Source organism: Apis laboriosa, unplaced genomic scaffold, assembly GCF_014066325.1.
Source record: "Apis laboriosa isolate Shangri-la unplaced genomic scaffold, ASM1406632v1 scaffold34_cov151, whole genome shotgun sequence".
NCBI classification, from domain to species: Eukaryota; Metazoa; Arthropoda; class Insecta; order Hymenoptera; family Apidae; genus Apis; species Apis laboriosa.
Genome location: NW_025222928.1, coordinates 5,594,460 through 5,616,222, shown reverse-complemented (window position 1 = coordinate 5,616,222; position 21,763 = coordinate 5,594,460). Strand labels below are relative to the sequence as shown.

At 39.2% G+C, this 21,763-nt stretch overlaps 1 protein-coding gene across 3 annotated transcripts in view; it reads right to left on the bottom strand.

Moving 5' to 3' along the window:
• Positions 1–1,496: 1,496 nt before the first annotated feature.
• LOC122714732 (5'-3' exoribonuclease 2 homolog) overlaps positions 1,497–21,763 on the bottom strand; it is a 28,685-nt gene continuing 8,418 nt past the window's right edge. For 2 of the 3 annotated variants that reach the window (XM_043936358.1, XM_043936359.1), the window contains exons 16-17: positions 2,885–3,105; positions 1,497–2,597 (exon numbers count right to left, since the gene is read on the bottom strand). In XM_043936358.1, the coding sequence (XP_043792293.1) occupies positions 2,520–2,597; positions 2,885–3,105 (299 nt within the window). In that variant the 3' untranslated portion in view covers positions 1,497–2,519. The remainder of the gene's footprint in view (positions 2,598–2,884; positions 3,106–21,763) is intronic. The other variant, XR_006346701.1, reaches the window with a different exon arrangement.

The window sequence follows — 21,763 nt, the reverse complement described above, 5'->3', positions numbered from 1 at the left end:
TAAAAAGAAGTGAGTGAGACGAGTATTGTCCGAGCGAATTCAAGTAGAGGCAGTAGGAAATGGGAACTCGTATACCCGTATGGAAAGTACAGAGTGAACGCATTACACGCAAGCGACGACTCGTACTCGATGAAGATGTAAGGGCCGCATTGTGTCCTGCATCGTCGAGAGAAATACTCGAGAATAAAAAGAGAGAAAGAGAAAGTAGTACACATCATGTAGAGAAAGAGAGAAAGAGAGAAAGAGAGAGAGAGAAAGAGGCCGGGAACCTCTAACTACTAACGTGGGGTAGATCTCGCCGCGGATAGTGCTTTATTTCATCAAAGGGACAACAAGGAAGCCGAGATAACGCCGCAAGCTTCACAGAAAGGAGCACTTCGGAGTGGAGGAGTATGCGCGGCACGCACAACGGCTCGATCATCCATAATCGCGTGCAGACGCAATAACCAGGATGCTCGAGATGCATCCTCTGCGAAATTTCTCAAAGAGAAACGCGATATTTCATCGAAGGACATTGATAGAAGTAACTTTTATAAATTTTTAAAAAAGAATTAGAATTGTTGGAAAGTTTGATACGTTAAAAAAGATTAAATTAACGAAAGATATAATAATTATAACTGAACAAATCAATTAGAAAATTATAATAATATCCAATAGAGACATGAATGAGTTGAAAAAGTATAGTGTGAGAAGCTGGAGACTGAAAGAGTTGTTTACATTTACTCATGCGGGTTATCGGAAGTATCGACTTGGATCATCATACGATCAGAGGATTTTATGCGGGCAATGCAAATTAAATGGGTCGTGCAAAATACGATACTCTTCCCATTGTGATGTTTATCGTAAGTTCTCCGATATATGCACACCTATCATATAAATATTTTCATAGAGCTATTATATTTATTTTATATTGAATCAAATATTCCGTAACAAAAAATGATATTAAAAATTTATATTCTTTTTTATTACAGCATAAATAAATATCTTTTATTATTAACGTCAGCTAAGATCATATCGATTCCCAAAGTTTGTCTGACTAAAGAGATCGAGCGTCTCCATTTCCGATGAAACGGTTCTACAATATGGGTTCCAGATTTCAGGGTGACGATAGAGGGTTAGAGAGAGAGAGAGAGAGAGAGAGAGAGAGAGAGAGAGAGAGAGAGAGAGAGAGAGAAGGAAAGAGAACAAGAGCGTTGCTCGCTATTGTTTTCTCGAGTGGTACTCGCTGGTTCAATGCTCGCCCGCTCTGGTAGACCGGTACCAGATGTACCCGGACCGCCTGGTTTCAACTTTGATACCATACAACGCCATGCGTCACGGTTACAGCACCTAGCTTCCCAAAATTTTTTTTATTCTTCGTATCAAAAATAACACCTTACTATTGATAAAAATTGAACTTTTTGTTTTAGAAAGGATTGATTGAGAGGATTTTTGAAAATATGAAGATGTGAAAAAAATTCGTGGAAGAGAATATCGCGAATTAATTAAATTATATTTCTATACTTTTTTTTTTTTTTTTTTTTTTTCAAGTGAATACAATAAAAAAGTTTCCACGTGTGATGTGCAAGTTAATGAAAAGGATTTATATATATTCCTTTCAATTGGTTGTACACGAACGATATGTATACACGACGGATATCCGATGAAACTGAAGTCATGACAACAAGGCTATAAAATTAAGGTTAAAATTTTTTAACAAAATGAGATTATTCATCATATCGTATTATATATGACGAAATCTACTAAGGAATGAATAATGTTTGAATTAATATTCCATATTACAAACAATGATTAGATATAATCATGGTATTGTAATATCGGAATATATAATTAAACTGACTACGTCGAGAATAGATGAATAATCTTCACAAAGTTTAAAATTTTTTATGTGAACTAAATTGCATTGGCTAACAATAATCATACAAGAAAAACATTTAACATGATTACTTGAGTTTTGATTGTACAATTCAATTTATGTTAACAAGTCGCGTTCGCTTAAAGATTGTTCCTTCTATTTCTATCTGAATTTTTATAGCCAAGGTGCAATCTTCAGCGATGGTTGTTATCATACAGTTCCTTGTGAATGTGTACATTCACATTAAAGTTCATATAAAATTATACTTGATACTGCTTATGTTCCTAAGTTATAGAATAATAATTGCCATCATAGATCATATTATGCATCTATTATATCTAAAAAAAAAAAAAAAGTATAATTAATTATCCAAATGTTAAACAAGCGACAAATATTCTGTTAAAATGCAAGATTCAGAAATTTCAAAAAAAAGAAACAAAACAAATATTGGAATGAATTTAAAATATTGCACATTCATCTGTATATCTGTAAGTTCATATATAAATAATGTAGATAAAATGAACAAAAAAAAAAAAAAAGAACAATTTACTTGTTGATAGATTCCTGAATCTAAGCATAAATTCCAGAGTTCTAGATTATAAACGAAAAATCTTATAAATCTAAATTCAAGATCTGTGATGGCATTAATCAAATAGAGAAAGGTCTACGTTGACCGTCTCCATCCTCCTCCCCTACTTCCCCCACTTTCACCACTATTCCCTTGGTAGTTAGAAGAATAATTCTAAAACATCATAAGAAAAAGTGATTAATTATAAAACATGCTTTCGTCATTCTCTTAAATTATTAGATGGGAATATTCTTAAATCTTTACTATTTATATATATATATATACATATAAACAATCTTTCTCAATTAATTTTCTTAAAAATCTTTTAATTGAAATCAAATTAATTTAATTTAAATGGTGAATGAAAGAAATTTATTTTTCAAACAATAAAATTTTTCCATTAATTAATTATTCCATCATTTTTCAGGTATTACAATTAATTTTACATATCAAAATCTTACCCGTTGTTGATTATACTGCGAACCATAATTACTATATTGTGGATTTTGATAATTATTTCGCCCGTATTGCTGAACATTATAATTATTCTTTTGCTGATACTCCGGATAACGTTGGTGATAATTGTGCGGAGTGCCATATCCCCTTGCCCATGGACCAGGCACCATTGCAAGCTGGTTATGTCCACCATCGTATCCTCCTTGATAATTCGTACTTTGGTAACCTGAACAGAATCAAAATATAATCTCTTTATTTAATTACTTACTAACAATACAACAAACAATACAACGTTACTCATTACATTAATAAGAAACTATTATAAAACTATATATATTACAAAAAATTGCAGATTTCATTGAATTGAATGTCCAAAGATGTCAATCATACTCCAATTTGCCTCAGTCAATGAACCTGCTCGCCAATAGAAAAGCGACTAACCATACCGAGTAGTGGACTCGTATCGAGTATCTTCGTCCATCGACGACACGGAAGACAAAGGAGAAAACAACGTTCTCGACGAGGAGCACAATATTCGCGTAGGTGAAAGGGTCCGTGGGGAGCGTGGCGGCGCGTGTCCCATGTTCCCTCGAATAATATGTAAACGCGCGTGCACAGCCACAGCGACGGCAGACAGCCACCGAAGACAGAGGAGAAAGAGGGACCAAGTATTTGTCAGCATTGCGAAACGTCATAATGGAGGCTCGATGCTAATAACGGATTTTCGAAAGGGCAATGCGCCCGGTGTAGGCGCGTGTCTCACCCTGGCGAGTGCATCAACATACAGGAAAATCAAGCACGCACGCTACATCACGTATCCACGAGAGAAAGATGTGTATATATATATATATATATATATATGGAGCGAGAAAAAGAAAGCAAGGATAGGCCCCGATTATACACGAATCGTGTCGCTTCAACCCCCCTGTTCGCAGCAGGAAGCCGTCGAATCCTCGCGCTGTTGCACGCCCACGCAAACACGACTGCCGGGAAAAAAATTGAAGGCACACGATATAATGACGACGCTGACAAAAGAACAAAACGGTTACGAGCTCACCTCCTCTCCCCCTACTCCCCCCCTCCCTCTTTTCTAACTACCCCCGTCTTTGACTCCCGTTGAATATTTATAACTCGGTTTCGAATCGCGAGATCATGCTTTTTACGGTAGTCAAGGGGGAGTACGAAATAAGAGCGATGCCGCGAGAGTATTGAAAAAAGATGGGAAGAGAAGAAGAGGGGGGGAGAGAGGAGGAGGGGACCAACGGCCCGTTTTGTTTGATGTATCGTGACGAGTGGAAATCAATTTTAATTGAATTGATTATAAGCTACCCACTAGGGTAGGTAGGTAGGTAGGTAGGGGCGGTACACTGTCGCCGACTGAAACCACGGTGACTGTGTACCCCCATGGTCGATGGTTGCCTCGTGCAAGTACCATCTGAGCGTTTCACAACTTGGTAGAGTCGCGAAACGTTCCGATAATGAACTTCGAGGATTTCGTATTCATGTATTCCACGTGCGAGCGTCACTCGTTGTCTGCTATGAATGCATTTAACCAAGGGACCATCGATCCACTTGTTCCGTTTAGAAGATTGTTCCGAAACTGTCTATGATTAAATCGTTCAAATGGTAAATCACTTCTTTCCACGAGACGAGTTCTCTGTAAATCTTGTAAATTTACAATATTGATCCTTACATTGTATCATATTGTATATTGAAAAAGAAAAGGGGCCCGTTATCGTTATCTGCAATGCTCTTTGAATAGAACCAAGCCAATATTAATACTCTTCACCAAAGATACATTAACCTCTCGTCTTAAGAATTATATATATATATATTCAAAAAATCGAAGGTTGTAAGGGAGTTCCCCCTTTCTATACCAGAGGAGGATCTCATCCAATCTAGAGAGACTATCAGTGACGCATGATAATCGTATAGTTTGGTTCAATCGAGCTCGTAATAGGAGGCGGCAAACACCGTCAATATTATCGAGGGTTGAACGGGGTGGTCCTGTGGACTACTACTAGGCTAACAGTTACAGTAGAGAGTCCCTGCTATCTCTATTTCTAGTAGAACGGCGACCGCTTTCTCTCACTCTTTGCGGCAACAATAACATCCCCCGTGGATTTCCAGCCCCGGGAACGATGGATGGTTCGATGGATGGCCCCCACGGTAATCCTCACCCTCGCCAAAAAAGAGCCAAGGGGAGGAGGGTTTAACAGTTTACACGTCGGATCATCCCTCGTTATTGTTGCGTTTATGATAATAGCAGGCACGAACGCAGGGCACGGCTGACCGCTTCAACCCCATCCAGAGGGTCGCAATCGTTACCATGCTCAGGTATTTAATTAGACGGCTTTATGCTGAATTTCACAACGAATATTAATTTCTTTATTTCCATTCTTTCTTCTCCCTTTCTTAAGTAAGCGTAAAATCATAGGAGAGACGCTTTATTATTGCATTCTAAACTCTTTACTTTCGATTTTCCGGAAATTGTTACGAAAAAATGCTAATTCGTGAAATTTTTAATTCGTATAATTCATAATTTTGATAATTGATTACAATAAACATAACGATAAATCTCGATTATGTTTCAGGTTAAAGCTGTTAAAAATATAGGAAACGATCCTATGTTGGAATTACCGAGCAGTACAATCTCAATCTCTACAATGTTTCATCACCGATACCGTTCTCCACGCCAGAAATAAAAAGAGGATCTATGTATGGCTGGTGATTTAATTGGAAAGTCGCGGTCGCCCAGAAAAAAAATGATTTTTCGATGTTAAAATGGCGGACAATTAATTACAAAATGAAAGCTCCGCCTGCCTCGTCGCGAACCCCGCGAAATTGTATTGGAAAGCAGACGAGAGGCGGCGGGGGTGAGGGAAGAGGGAGGGAGAGAGAGAGAGAGGGAAAGAGAGGGAGATACGTTCATACGTAGATAGTATATGCGCTGTGTTGCCTATCCGCCATGGGTATTGGATTGGATTGGATCGCCGCGTCAGCAATACAAACACTCGAAGCCTCGATGTGGGTCGGCCTCTCCCGTTCCTGTTTCAAACTGAAATTACACTTTCCCGACCGACCCCGTCGTACCCCGAAACCCCCCCCTTCTTCTATCTAGCTCCATTTTCCCTTCACGTTGTAATTTTTCTCTCGTCATCAACAGCGTCGAAGATTTTACCAAAGTTCTTCATCGAATCTAACTAAACGTTAACGGTAACAACACAAGTGGAATCAGAAAATCTTACGGACATGGAGTTGAGATGAAATGATAAGACAATAGATTTTGGAATCACAATTCGACTTCAAAAATCGTAATCAAAAAATTTAAGATACATCTTGAGAGAAGAAGTGAAGAAATCTTGTGAAGAAATTTAATATTTTAATTAGCGGATGAAAATGATGGATAATTATTTTGTAAAATTTATTCTTTGTCTATGCTCAACATATTTAATAGATAATTCGAATATAAATTTTGAAGATTATTTTGATCGTAGATGGTGGTGGAATTGTAAGCTGGAGAGATAATTTTTGTGAAGAGAGGAGTCAGAAGCGACCGGTTAGCCAAGGTTTCCGTCCAAAGGATTAGAAATTAAAGGCGAGTCGGTGAATTCGAGATATAAATTTTCTCTCCAGCGGTTGAGAGTGAAAAAGACTTGTGCGACCGCGGCACGGGAATCGAAACCCTTTAGCCTCCGCTTTCCTCGAGAGGCGAGACCAACCGACTAACTCGAATGAAAAGGCACCAGTGCTGGTAAGAGACACTTCGTACACGCTCCTGCTGGCGTGTATCCGAGCACAAAAAAAGAAGAGAAAGAAAAGGAAATAGAGAAAGAGAGAAAAGAGGCGAAGAGGAAGGAGAAGACGCTTATTTAGCTTACCTTTTACTTACACGTGCTATACAATGTTTACCTACACCCACCTAAGCATATAAGACTGGAGGGACTGCTTGAGAGGAATAATGTTTGCGTAAGAAGAACGGATAGCGATTTCGATATTTAAAAAGAAAAAAGGGAAAACGTCAAGGTTGCCTTGCTGGTGACTTTCAAATCAGGATAAGATTCGAATGTTTAAAACGAATAGAATTGATAAAGCTTACTCTATTTGCGAGTAACAAGTAATATTTAATTATTATCAAAACTAAATATTGAAAAATAAAATATACAAATTTCTTTTTAGATTGAACAAAATTTTTAATGAATCCAAAAAGTTCACATCTTCGTCGCAGCATCATTTTTATTCTAAATTTCTAAAACCTCGATATCAAAGGGAAAAGGCTCTACGATTTTAGATGATACTATATCACTTGTTTCAAAAACATCTCACAAGAAGGAAAAGAGTACTAGGGAGAAATACAAAGAAAAAGAAAAAAAAAAAAGGAGAAGAAGAAAGATGGACATATTCTATCCAAATGTGGCGCAACTACCTGACGACAAGAACAATGAAAGAGCAAAGAGCGTGCGTTCCCCATCGTGGCTGGTAGCCGTGTACAAGATGGCGCCAGGCAGGCCGGAGGCCGGAGTACCACTCGGGCGATTTCCGGTGGCTTTGTTCCACGTACCACTCGTACACGGGGTGTATTCGATGAAACTCGAGGCTTAAAGGCGCGTTTTTCAGCCACGCTACCAGCTTACGTGCGTGCGCGCGAGATATAAAGAGGTTTTTCTTCTATGAAGCCAGTTAGCCAACGAACCGGTAATTCCTCCGACCGCCTTCTTCCTTCTCTCCACACGGGCTCCTCTTGCCTTCTCCCTCTTTATTCCTCTCTGTATGTGCTCCTCTCCGTAGCCCCCTTCAACTTCCTCTTTTCGCACGCTCCCGACTTCAACTTCCTCCCCTTCTTCTTCTTCTCCTTCTTCTTCGTCTTTCTCCCTACCTCTTTTTCCTCTTCCGTTCTCTCGCCGTGCTTCTTCCCTTTCTTCTCCCGCCCTTTGCTGTTTGCCCGCATTCATTCTCGCCTTTGCCAGACCCGTGGAAAAGAAGAAACGAGCCGGGTGCAACTCAAGATTTCCCCTACTCCCTGGACCGCCACCCTCTTCCTCTTTCTCTCTTAGCGTTTTCCTGTTCCTCTTTTTAGTCGCCGGTAATGGAGGCCCTCGAACGCCGGCCCTTCTAGCGCCTCGACGAGCCTGCCTCGGCGAAACGAAACGAAACGAAACGAGAGACGAGACACGTTTACCCCCACCCTCGACGAATGACTTTTACTTTCTTCCTCCATTCGTAGTTGAGCTCCGTTTTCCTGTTTCTGTCGGCCACGGTGATTCGTTCGAGAGGAAAATACGAACTTCTCTCTCTTTCGTCGGAAAACCAGCGTTGCTGGTTCACATATTGCTTCAAAGATTTGTCAATTTTTATTTTTTTACAGTGTAAGCTTAATAATCATTATAAAACTTATATATTTTTATAAGATAATTTTATATTCATTGATCATATTTATGTAAAATAATTATAGAAATTATTAAAATTCATATTGACAAAATTTACATCACGATTCTGAATATTGTATAGGATATTCATCGATGATTATCGGAATCCGCAACGCCGCTTTGGACATTTGCCAATGCGTTCGTGGCCCTTCGATTGTATCGAAATCGACATTGAGATTTTAGCCGATTTATACCGCGGCCGTCAATTATTACTGAAATTTTCGACGGGATTTGAAATATTTTGCGGTTTTGTAATTATCATTCGAACGTTGAATTTTCAACGTTTTACAGTATTATTTGAAATTTATTCAATATTGTAACATTAAAAAACGGAAGATTCTAGATATTTTATGGTAGATATAAAATTTTAGAATTTTCACAATAATTTTACAATATATTTCTTTTTCTTCATCAAAAATTTTCATATATCAAACAACTTTCAAATATCAAATGGTAACCAGTCATAATCGATAATTTGGTATGAATTAACAATTATCAATCAAAAACAAAAAAAAAAATAAAAAAAAAGAAAAAAGAAAACGCCCACAACGAAGAAACTTGGCCCTGCGAGAGGCAGCGTTTCGTTCTCCGGATATTTTAGCTTCGTCGAGGCGGTCGTAGAACTAGGGGGGTCGCGGGGAGCAGAGTGGGGGTACAGAGACGCGGAGGTGGGAGAAGGTACGCGCAGAAAGGTGGGACACAGCGGTCGGCGGAGAGGTTGAAGGAGCAGGAGGAAAAGGGCGAAGATCGAAGAAGGATGGAGAGAAACACTTGACCCTGCCTGGCTGGTTGCCGCACAGCCGATGCTGTGCCAGCAAACCCCACCGTGCAACGTGCGTTAATAAACGCAACGTTGGTGTGTTGGTCCCTCGTCTGTGTCCTCCTCCCGACCCTCGACCCTTTCTCTTTCCAGCCCTCCGCAAACCTCACCCTCATATCCTTGTATCCTTGTTTAATTCATATGACGTACGCCTACCGCGTTGGGTGATCTCGCTCAATTCGCGCATGCGCACTAACGAATCACGATACACAGCACGCGTGTGTGGCGCCACGAAGCAGGCGCACATATACATGCAAGGGGGAGGCAATGGGAGTAGATCGGTCGCGCGCAAGTAACGTGTTGACTCTCGCGATCGCGTAGCTCCTAATTTATTTACAATTTCGCGAAGGGGGAGCCGGATTGATTTGAGCCCCATCCACCGATGAGATCCAATACCGGGCCGCGGAGTAGCCGCCAATGCAAGCTCCGCCGTAATTCGCCGGCCGTTTAATTGCGCGCCAACCTAGACGACGATTGCATCGTTCGATGGTGATTAACGAACTTTTTGTACGTGTGTACTCGAATCATGGATTACTACACCTTTGACAATATATTTCCAAAAGATATAAAATTTTCATTTTTGATTTTTTAAAATTCAAGAACGCATCAAGACTAAAATTTTAATTTAAATTTAATTAGTCTATAGCAAATATTTCTTATTATATATTATATATATATATATATATATATATAAAATTTTAAATACATATGTCTAAATATATAAAATATCTAGTGATTTTTAATTGATGACTAAAAATAATAATTAATCACTAGCTAACAGAAACTATAATTCTTGATTATAATTATATTCTTAAAAAGAAGGCACAAAACACTTCTTAAACACTTTTTAACAATCAAAAAAAATAAGCAAACTCAGCACTAATAAAGGCCGAAATGCAAGAGTCGCGTGACATTTCGCGAGGTCCCGTGACTGAGCAGCCCAGCCAAGAAAATATTCCTAGCTGTAAGAACGGTATATCTAGATGTAACAAAGAGAGCGTTATAAGACGAAGCATTAGAGAAAAGAAGAAAGAAATATGCAGGAGCACTCGTGTCAGAGGCGACCAATAAATTTATCGAGCGGGTGTTGGCATGGAGACTGCCGGACAGAGCTCGGTTGGATGGCCCAGAGGGCGATGAGAGGGTACTCGAGAATCCTCCAGGAGCCCGGCACGGGGAAATTGGAGGCAGCCACGGCGGCGGCCAGGAGGAGGAACATAGAAAAGAGAGATAGAGAGTGCGAGGAGGAAGAGGAGGAGAGCGTATCGAGGAAAGACGAAGGCAGAGACTGAAACGAAGAAGGAGAACTCTCAAACTGGAGGGAAGGGGGCTGAGGTATCGATTTCTCGCGGTGATCCAATCAACGATGGTGCCTTATCTGACGCCTTTGCCACCCGCTTTAACACATCGATGTCTCTGATAAGAAAGAGCCTTTCCGAATTATTCCTCTTCTTCTGTTTTATTTTATCAATTTCCAAGTAAATATCAACCTTTATAATTTCATATACAAAACCGATCGACTTTTTATCAATTTAGATAGAAATTTCTAAAAAAAAATTCCTTAGACAAATAGTTTAAAACACGTATATTTCAGATAATGTAATTGTTCCTCGAATTAAAAATGTATCTAGCCGAAGACGGAATCGATACACATCCGGTGGAATTATGCAGCCAATATTCAACGAGCCAGCCAACCAGCCAGCCAGCCAGTCTCTAGCTGTCTTTAATCCATGGTAATCTTTAATTCATTAACGACATTAATTATTCATCGCCGATAACGACGATGGAATCGCTGATCGTCGCCCCTTCTCGACCATCACCACTACCAACTAAGTCTCGTCGTATGCCACGTCTGCGAGATGTTCCAACTCGAATGGCAGATCCTTTGTTATTTTCCCAACTTCTCTTGGATAAATCTGGTACTGGTGCAATTGTAACGCTGGGACCAGAACGAGAGCAGGACGTTTTCACGTGGACGTTCCGTGTGTACGAAATGGCTAATCCCTCTGACATTGTTCCGAAACAATACGATATCCGTCTCTAATTTGTACCGCCTTCCACGGTTGCTCCTCTTTCGCGTTATACATGAAGACCGACCGGCTGACAGAGTCAATATTTTCACTCTCTAGCCCCCTCCCCTCCTCTCACGAAGAAGACGGAATATCGGCGAAACGGTTTTGGTAAAAGAGAAGAAAAACGCGGATATCTGCATAGCTGGCTTGGTCGTTGCGTGCTTGCTCAGCCGTTTTGCATCTTATCTTATATATTCACGGTGCAGCGTCCTTGTTCCAAAAGACTTTTATCTTATTCTTTCTAAAAGTCTTTGGAAAGATTGATTTATGGATTGTTTGTTTTTTGGTAAAATTATCATAAATGTCTGTAACACGAATACATGTTTTTATGATTGTGAGAGATTAGCTCCAAAAGCTTTTTTTCAGGAGTATATCGTTTCTGGTGGATAGCTCGAGGAGACAAGATGCCGCGAAAAACAAGCGGTGGAAATCGCGTGAATGACGAAAGTAACAGAGGCGAACCGCCAGTGAGAGTGTTTGAGTCGCTCTCGCGGGACCTATGTCGGTCCAACTGGTTCTACGTTTGATTTGAGGGAGGCAAGAGGGAGTAAAAAACGAGTAGGGAGGAAAGAGAGGGAACGAAAGCAGAGGAGCGAAAGAGTAGTGCGCTCGGCGTTGTAGGACTCTCCGCTGGAGAGCCCTCCCTCTCTCTCGCCCGCTTAAAGCCCTATCCACTACTCATTTATCAAATAAATCAACACAGCTACTTGTGCACCTGTGAAGAGATCCAACCGCGACCCGTGCCGTCCAAAAGCCCGTGGCAATCCGTAAATCGATTTCTTCGCCTTCTAAGAAGTTGGAATTAAGAAATCAAGAAAGAACATTTGTCTGACAAAAAAAAAATATTTCTCCCTTGTTTGAATTGTTTTGAAGATTCGTGAAAAAAAGATTGGTGACAAAAGAATCTCGCGATGAAAGTAGTATTACGTGTTGAGAAATTTTATACGTTCGATAAATTTAAAAAAAGAAAGTTTAACCTTAATATTACGAGTTAAAAATCAAAAAACAATTGTGGTAATATCAATCTTTTTCTTGATTCCCGTTTATAGATCAATCAGAGCTGGAAAGACGCGAGAAGAATACAAGTAGCAGGAAAGTGAGAGGGAATGAAAGAAGGAAAGAATGAGAGAAGGAAAGGCATAATCAAAAAGCTTCGAAAAATCAGGATGCACTTAGAAGCACGTACTCGGCCTATAGAGAGGCATTCAGTTATACTGGTGAGTTTGGAGTCAAAGCAAGGACCCTTGCCTCAGCTGGCGCATTACCTCCGCCGCTCTCATGTCCTCTATGGCCGCGTTTACATCCACGCTACCTTTTCCTTCGGTAACCACCGCAACCATATTTACGATCACAGGGGAGAGCATTGACTCGACGATTAGAACACGATTTTACGTCATTTTTCAATTATTTTATCGATCTCAAACTGATTTTCTTTCAAACTAAAATCCGAAAATGTGAATTTTATTAATAGAATTTGATTAAAGAAAATATTTTAGATAAAAAGAAATAATAATAATAATAAAGAAATGAAAATGAAAATTGTTCATTTTTAAAGAAAAAATAAAAAAGAAATAGTAAAAACTGGATAATAAAATTCGAAAAATAATAAATCCAAGAATTAGAAAAGATTTCTAACTAATGATACTCGATGTATGTAATATTTAATTGAAAATTGAAAATTGGAAAATATTCGTTAAATTATTATATTAGACAGAAAAATTAAGTTCAATTTCATAAATAAACCCAACTACTGTTGTACCAAACACCAAGTCGTTTAAAAGTCCTTAAAGTCCTGTAAGGCCGTATCGAAAGGCCATTAAAGGTAACGCTCGTGAACAGACAGCAGAAGAAAAAACAATCACGCCTCTTCTGCTGTCGAAAAGACTCGTCGAGAGAAGAGTCTGTTCCTGCTCGAGGATCGTGATTAGGTGATATCGAATCCCACACACTTTGCTCGAATAGACCGACGAGAAGGTACAGAAGAGGACGAATAAGATAAGCGAAAAAAAGAAGAACAGAGAAGAACAGAGAAAGAGTTAAAGGGAGCATAAAGAAGCGAGAATCGCAGTGGACGATGGATCCTGAAAAGCGAGAAGTGCATTGAAAAAGGTGGCTACTCGGCTTTGTAACAGAGTTAAGAAAACAAGAGAAAGAGCGAAAGAGGAAGAGCAGATAAAAACATGGCAAATGGGAAAGAAGGAAGAAAGGAAGGAAGGAAGGGAGAAAAGAATGGGAGGAAGAACGAATTAAGAAGAGGAAGAAGATCCAAACCGTGAAAGAAGGAGAGAGATGGAGTGCGCCACGAAGAAGAGGAAGAGGAAGAGGATGGTCCTTGTGCAGCGAGGACCCCAGGATACCGGCAAGGAGTATCCTAGAACTGTCGAGGATGCTTCACTCCCATCGTCCTCTTCCTCGTGGCCCCCTCTACGTCGCGTATCTTTCCTCTTTTCCTCCGCTTGTCTTCCTTCCGTGCTCCTCTCTTTTCTCCTTGTAAATATGCCCCTTCCGAGTCCCATAAGGATCTCTACTCGCAAAGGGAACCGTCGTCTCCTTCAAACGCTACACACCAACAGGGATATCATCTCCCTCTTTCCTTCCTTCCCTCTCTCTCTCTCTCTCTCTCTCTCTTTTGTCCCTCTTTCTGTCTTTATTCCATTTCTTTTTTTCTTCTCCTTCTACTCTGTCCTTCTCGCGAATTCCCTTCTCTCCCTCCGCGTTTTTCATCAGGCAGCGCGCGAATCATCCGTCTCCTCTCTCTGTCGCATCCGATCCATGTGCCGCGAGACTTTCCTACGAATTACGAAATCGAGGGGGCTTATTCGAGGGCTCTGGATGTGGAGAGCATGAAGACCATGCGAGAACACGTTAAAATTCGTGGTCGAGGATAAATGGAATCGAACCACTTGCGCACTTTTTGGACCTGGCCTCCTGGATAGAGGCCATATTCTCTCTTAAATATCTTCGAGTTTAATGTATAATCTCTTTTTAATTTTATATACCAGTAAAATATTTAATATTATTATTTATAAATTCGAGTAGTACTAGTATTTATAAATTCGAATATAACTTGATCATTATTTCAGGACGAGATAAAAAATGACGATTATTCGAACGAGAAACGAAGAACGAACTGAAGAACGGAAATGATTGAGCGAACAGCGAGGAAATATTCAAATTTCTAGCGGGACCGCGAAATTCGACGCGATGGTCCGGAGGTAAAATTCCGGAGGTAGCAATTGAAGAGGATTCCACGGTTCCAGACCTAGACGGTCAGCATAGTCGCGAGTCCTCGAAACGTCGGTGAAATCGGATCCTTCGGGAGTGGCTGGTAGATGGGTCAACAAGTCGACGCGTTCGGAAACGAGATCGTTTCCTAACCGAAGAGAAGAACACGGCCACCGAACGTTCCGAAACCTGATACGTTCCGCAGGAATCAAAACGTGTCATGGATCCGGCCACTTAAGCCGGGAGAGAACCTTTCACACTTCCGATCGGGAATGAAAAGAAAGAAAAGGACCCGCTTGAAAATTGTCTGCGATTCTTATTCTTCTTTCTTTACCTCTATTCAATCCCTTAGATTATCATCTACCATGATTTCCATCCAAGATTGACACGATTATGTAAAACTGTTATAGACGATTTTTGATACACGCAAAGATTTACCAAACGATATAATGTACCCAGTGATTAATTATTAAATAGTGTTAAATTGTAAAAATGAAAATTAATAACAAGTAACTTTCTTTAGAAAGAAGACTTTTGCGGAGCTAGGAATAGGAATAGGGGCTGGAATGGTATTTGAAGATCTTCAAAAAGGGGCGAAGGAATCCTGTAGGAAAGCATGGAAAGTCTAAAAAAAAAAAAGGTATCTGCTAAAATCCGATTCGACGGATGATCCTCGCCGATGACTGCCAAGGCACAATGGAAAAAATCGAATAAGAAAGACAGAGAAGAGATCGAGGCACGGTAAAAGAGTAGTAGAGGTAGTTTCATTCTTTCTTCGGGGGGAGTTTAGAATTGGGCGGGTTTTCACCGTGCTCGCGTGGAAATGAGGTGGAAAACCGCACCCTCGAGACTCGACTCACCTTTTCTTTACGTTTTCGAGAATACTAACCGAAGATTTCACCAACACCCCGCGGTTTCCTGATATTACAAATGCGTGCGTAGAATGGCGCGGAGAGCGAGTTCTCGAGGCAGTGGAGCGCGAAGAAATCGTGCCAAGGTAAAAAAAAAAAAAAAAAACCAAGGAAGAGAGGAAAAGGGGCGGTGAAAAGATCCGATTCCGAAATAGGAGAAAAATATCAGAAGGCGGGAGAGGAAAAAAGGCAGAAAACATTTTCATTCGACGAATTCTCGCTGCCGCAAATACGCTACGGTTGGGCTCCATTTTTCTTGATTAATCGCGCGACCCAGAAACGAAGATGTAAATTACAACGTGTATAAAAAGAACTGGGAGAGCACGAAGAACGAACAGAGATAGTGAAATTTATAAATAGACATGATAGTATCTTTTAAGAATATCTATGAATAAAGTTAGAGTATTGAATATTAATAAAGTTGTGTTAGCTATCTATACAAGATAGATGCTATACAGAACTCAAAGTAGAAGAATCTTAAAGATATATTCTAATATCATTTTAAAAATATATTCTAAAATTAATCACAAGTAAAACAAGTGATTAAAAAAAAGCATTGAACAAAAACTTTTAAAAGTCTATGAATAAAGTTAGAATATTGAATATTTATAAAGTTATCTATCTATACAAAATAGATGCTATACAAAATCTATACAAAATATATTTGTATATATCTATACAAAATAGAACTCAAAATAGAAAAATCTTAAAAATATATTCTAAAATTAATCACAAGTAAAACAAGTGATAAAAAAAAGTATTGAACAAAAACTTTTAAGAGTCTATGAATAAAGTTAGAGTATTGAATATTTATAAAGTTATCTATCTATACAAAATAGATGCTATACAGAACTCAAAATAGGAGAATCTTAAAAATATATTCTAAAATTAATCATAAGTAAAACAAGTGATAAAAAAAAAAGTATTGAACAAAACTTTTAAGAAAACTTTAAAGAAAACTTTTAAGAGTCTATGAATAAAGTTAGAATATTGAATATTTATAAAATTGTATTATTTATACAAGATAGATGCTATACAGAACTCAAAATAGAAGAATCTTAAAAATATATTCTAAAATTAATCACAAGTAAAACAAGTGATAAAAAAAGCTGTATTGAACAAAAACAAGGATGAAGAATGAAATCAAAGTGGAAAGAAGAGTATTATGAATCGTGGTGCTCACACATATATTCAAGAAGCCATCTCGTTCATCTCTCCTCTCTCTCTCTCTCTCTCTCTCTCTGTGCATATCCATCGTATATAATCGTACGCAGGGAGGCAACAAGAACTCGTCGTCATTTCTGAATTAATCTCATTCGACTGCCCCCTTTATACTCTCCCTCGCATCCTGCGGGGCAAGAGGCTCGTAGCCGCTTCGTGGCCTCAAGGTTAATTGGAACGAGAGCTAGAAAAGGAAAAGGATCGGATAGAAATCCCACGTGATGAAGGTCACGTAAGTTTTCTTACCGGACCCCTGTCTTTTAAACGCACGCTCGACCGATGGATGCACTTTCGCTTCAAGGGTGAAGAAAATAAGGTTATGTCTTCTTTTTTGAAACCGTATACCAAAAGTTTTTTCCATAATGTATGCTTTCAAACAACTACATTTACAACTACATTTAATGCAATTTCAGAATTAATATGAAGATTCATATTTGAAGATTATTATATATGAAAAAAAAAAAAGAGAGAGAGACGAATATTATCTTCTAAATCTAAGCTACTTTCACGCGCATTTATTTCTGGCTGCTTTTAAGTAAACATCGAGAGAGAGAGAGAGACAGAGAAAGACTGGCTAAAGAGAAAAAAATTAGGGGTTGGTGCACAGGTGTATCGATGATCCCCCGACAGAACAGAATACCTTTTATTCGGGTGGTTGGAGAACCTAGGATATGCGCACCATTTACTTTTATTACGTGAAAGAGGCCTCTCTATTCAGATGATCCGTTAAGCTGGTCAAAAAAGAAAGAAAAATTCCATCGTGTTCCTTTCCTTGCGAACGATCGAGATCCTTCCTACCCTTCGGACGAGCTCATGGGGACGTAACGCGAATAGACGTGTCGGTCCTCGACTCTTCAATTAGTCCCGGAAGTCAACGTAACGAGAATTCCAAGAAAAATAGATCTGAACGCTAGAAAAATATCCTTTTTCTCCCTTACTTTTTTTCATAACAAAGTTATACAAATATTGCTATTGCGGTAAAAAAAAATTTTACTTTAGATTATTTTAAATAATCGATGCTTCAGATTTTGTTAAAATTTTTTGATCCATTCCATGTTTATAAATTTTGCTATATGAATAATCTCTGTTTTCTTTCAGAAATAACGCATCATTGAAATTTTGTGAGTGAGAAATATTTAATCTTGCACATTTATATATATATAAATGATTTCTTTCTTCTATCTAAGATAAGATATTTAAAAGAAATTACATTAAAATTAATATATATTTTCAGAAAATAACGCATCGTTGAAATTTTGAGTGAGAAATTATTTAACCTTGCACGGAATTAAATCACGGAATTTTAAAGATCGAACGAACGAAACGGCTTTGCAGTGTCAGCGTGAATTGGCAAGTAGTATGGGACAGAAACTGATCAGACGTTTCTCCAATTAAACGGACAGCCAGCCTAATGGCCCAATAATATCGATCTCTATAAACGAATGTGGGGTCGGTTTGGCTTTAAGTAAAAGTCCAAACGAATCGACCCTTGCCCCCCTCCCCTCCTCTTCCCCCTCGTGGCACTCGTGGAGGGCAGCCTTTCTATTAGCCACTAGAAATCGCACGAACCCTTCACAGGGACAAATCGAAACGGTACCATAGCTGCTGGCCCTCCCGGCTGTAATAGAGTTTCACGCTCGTCGAGAGAATTGGCCCGAGTCAGACGATCCTGGTAGATCGACGAGCTGGTCAAGCGAAGAATTGATAATCAAAGCGATCCCAAAGCCCTGTCTTTTTCCCTTAACGAGTTCGATTGCTTTCGACCAGCAAATCTCTACCTTTTCCTTTCTCTTTTATCTAGTAATTTATATTCATATTGCGAGAACTTTAAATTTTTTTTTTAACAAATATATATATATATATATATATATATATTCTTCCATTTATGATATTTAAAAAAAAATATTTTAAAAAAAATTACATTAAAATTAATACGTATTTTCAGTTCTTCCAAAATTCGACATCCTTCAAAGAGAAGAATTTCTCTTTTCCTTCTATCTATATATTAAAAAAAAAAAAAAAAAAGAAGGAGAAGAAAAAGAAGAGGAAAAATTTTCACAATTCTCAATTGAAGTGTGTACTCACGATGCGTGAGACCATGAAAAAAAAAAAAAAAAAAAAAAAAAAAAAGAAGAAGAAGAAGAAGAAGATTAAGTCCAGCTAGAGTACTAGATTTAATCACGCTATTTTTTCCTCACGAAGGAGCACGGATGAAAAGTCGTGAATTTCCACGAGGTGTCAGCGAGCCGCGGCTCCTTCTTCACTGCCGGTAAGAAATCGTGAAACGGGTTGAGGATGCGTGGAGTGGCGAACCGGAGGGGGTGGGATGAGAGAGCGACTCGACGTCGAGAGGGATCCGCCCTCTCGTGAAGGGTCCAGCCAGTAGACAGTCTCACTAATTACGCCGCGCCTCATTAGCGTGGAAGCCTGGCAGTCGCTTAAGGACACGTACGACGACTCTTCTTCGGTTTCGTCAAAGATACGGATTTTTTTCGCTCTTTTTTCTTTCTTTCTTTTTTCTTCCTCTTCCTCTTCTTCTTTCCTACTCTGCGCCCTCTTTCGCCCCTTCTTTCCTTTCTTTCCTTTCGCTTTTTTCTTCCCCCCTCTCTGTCTCTTTCTCCCCCTTTTCCTTTGCCAGCCGAGGAGAGGAGAGATGAAAAGGGAAAGGGGGAAGGGGAGGGGGGAGTCCTTTTCCGCGACTCTTCTTCGCTCGCTGACACGGGAATAGGGAAAAAAAATATTAGCAATGAGAGAAATCCTCTTTTTGCCGCGAGGCAAGAGTTCGAAGAGCACCGAGGCTTCCGCACGACGATCCACCACGCGGGGTGGAAATTGCAGTTACGTGGAGAAGTACTACGTAGATACGTTGTTTCTTGGGGAAAATTGGGATTGGCAAGAGTGATGCTTCTTGTCTTGCGAGATAAGTTTTGCGAGGTAAGAATTTTTAAATTGAAGTTTCACCGTTGCTTTCATTCGAGCATTTTAAATCCCCTTGGTTTATGAATATCTCTAATAGCTATAATATCTCTAGTGATATCTCTAATATCTCTAATAATAATCGCAATTCGTGTAAGTTTGTTAATTTAAATAAGATGTTGGAGGATTGGACAGAATTTTATTTTTAGACACCTTTGATTTGAAAAATTGAAGAGATCTGAGAGAAACTGGTTTAATAAATTGAAACTTGGTTACTAAGAGGAATCGAATTCGTGAGTAATAAAAATTATTTTCTTAAATCCGTAAGAGAGTCATTCTCGTTAATACGAAAATATTTGTCAATTATAATTTTATAACTTCCTATTCTATTAATTATTAGGATAATTTCTCCAACGAGATATCCAAAGAAGTAGTAAAATTAAACGAGAGAAAAGGGAGAATTTTCATGGGTCATGTCGAATAGAATGAGAGATACGGTGTAGATTGCCGATTCGGTTAGAAGGGGTGGATTTTCGAAGGCGATTTAAAGCACAATGCGGTTCAATGCCGAGGAAATTAGCCACGGCGCTGCCGGTGACGCCCGTCATCCCCATACCATAGAAAACAGAGACCGTATCTATCCTCGTTCCATGGGAGTGGAGTACATCATCGTTCGTATTTTCAATCAAGTTTCTTGGTTGAAACGATCATTCATCTAAATTTTTAAAGCTTTTCAACTATTTCCCTTTACATAATAATTTCTATCGCGACTTTGAAATATCCACAAATAATTTGAAGAATTTTAATTTTAAATTTATAATTTTTTAAATACTGTACCGATTGTAACAAAAACTTGTTGTAATGTTGTAATACGCGGATTATAAATTTATTTATAATCAAAGAGAACGAATAAGTTGTGAAAGGAGAAGAAAAAAGCGGTCTGATAAAACGAATATTTTTATGCTCTTCTTCTCGTCTTCTCTCTCTATCTTCGTTCAGAGAAAGGAGCAGGCTTTGAAGTTTCAGGCCAAAGAGAGGCAGAACGCGGGGCATCATCGAGTGTCTGAAGAGATCGCGAGGACAAGTTCACCTATGCTCTCGAAGATGAATGGATCCTATAGTTAATGGCGGGGAGGCTGTATCGCAGGTAGTAGACATACGTGAAGAATGAATAGGCGAGGGTGAACGAGCATTTAGAGAAGAAGCCTCTGTTCCATCCTCCTACTCCTCCTACCACTTCATCCTACTCCTGGACCGCTTTGTTCGACTCTTCGTCTTCGAGATCCAAGTTTTTCCATGGAAAACACGTGTCCTCGTTACCGGTCCAACAGTAATTACCGTCTATCTGCCAAACATCTTTTTTGTCACTTGCACAACAACCATGGTAAGCGTAGAGAGTCAGACTCCTCCTCGATAATCGTTCCTCGTCCTTGATTTTTTATTATCGATCTCGTTATACGGATTTTCATTGGTCTCTCTTTCACCGTCACATTTCCTATTTTATTATCGATCTCATCGTACAGTTTTAATTATCCTTCTGAACATTTATCGTTATTATTATTATTATTATTATTCATAATTTATTATTATATCATAATTTATCGTAATTTTAACAAGATAAAGAATAATAAAACTAAATAATAATTGCAGATGAGGAAGAAGCTATATTTACGATATCCCCAGAAGATAAAGACGGGATGAAAGAGGAGGGAAGGCTGATCCGCCGTGTCAGAGCGTCTGAACGTCCTTTTTTTCCGAGACGTCCACGACGAAAACGACTAAATGGATGGATAATGACGCGTAATGGATGCAACGGACATTACAGGTAATATCTCGTGAAAGCGGGAGCCAGTTTCCGCGAGGAACGGAGAAAAAGGTAGAGGAAAAGAGAGAGGCGTGGTAAATAGACGCGGCACACCTCGCTGCCGATGGATGGGACGCGGCGGCCCAGAGAGGTAATTTCCACCGGCGGAATCGAGGCTGAAGAACTGCTATAGAAGCTTTCAGGAAAGACTTGAACAGACTTTCGCGTGGTCGTAGCGATACAAGAGCTTGATGATGGAGATATATCGTTACTTTCGATGGATTTTCATCGTCTTATAGGTTCCTGTTTTTGTCCTTCGAGTGGAGAACGAGTGAATTTCAAGAGTATTATACATATACGTAGTATATAGATGATAGAAAACGATAGAATATTCCAAGAAACAGCAACAGTGGAACGGTAAAAGTCATGCTACTATTTTCAATTTTTCATCTCTCTCTCTCTCTCTCTCTCTCTCTCTCTCTCTCTCTC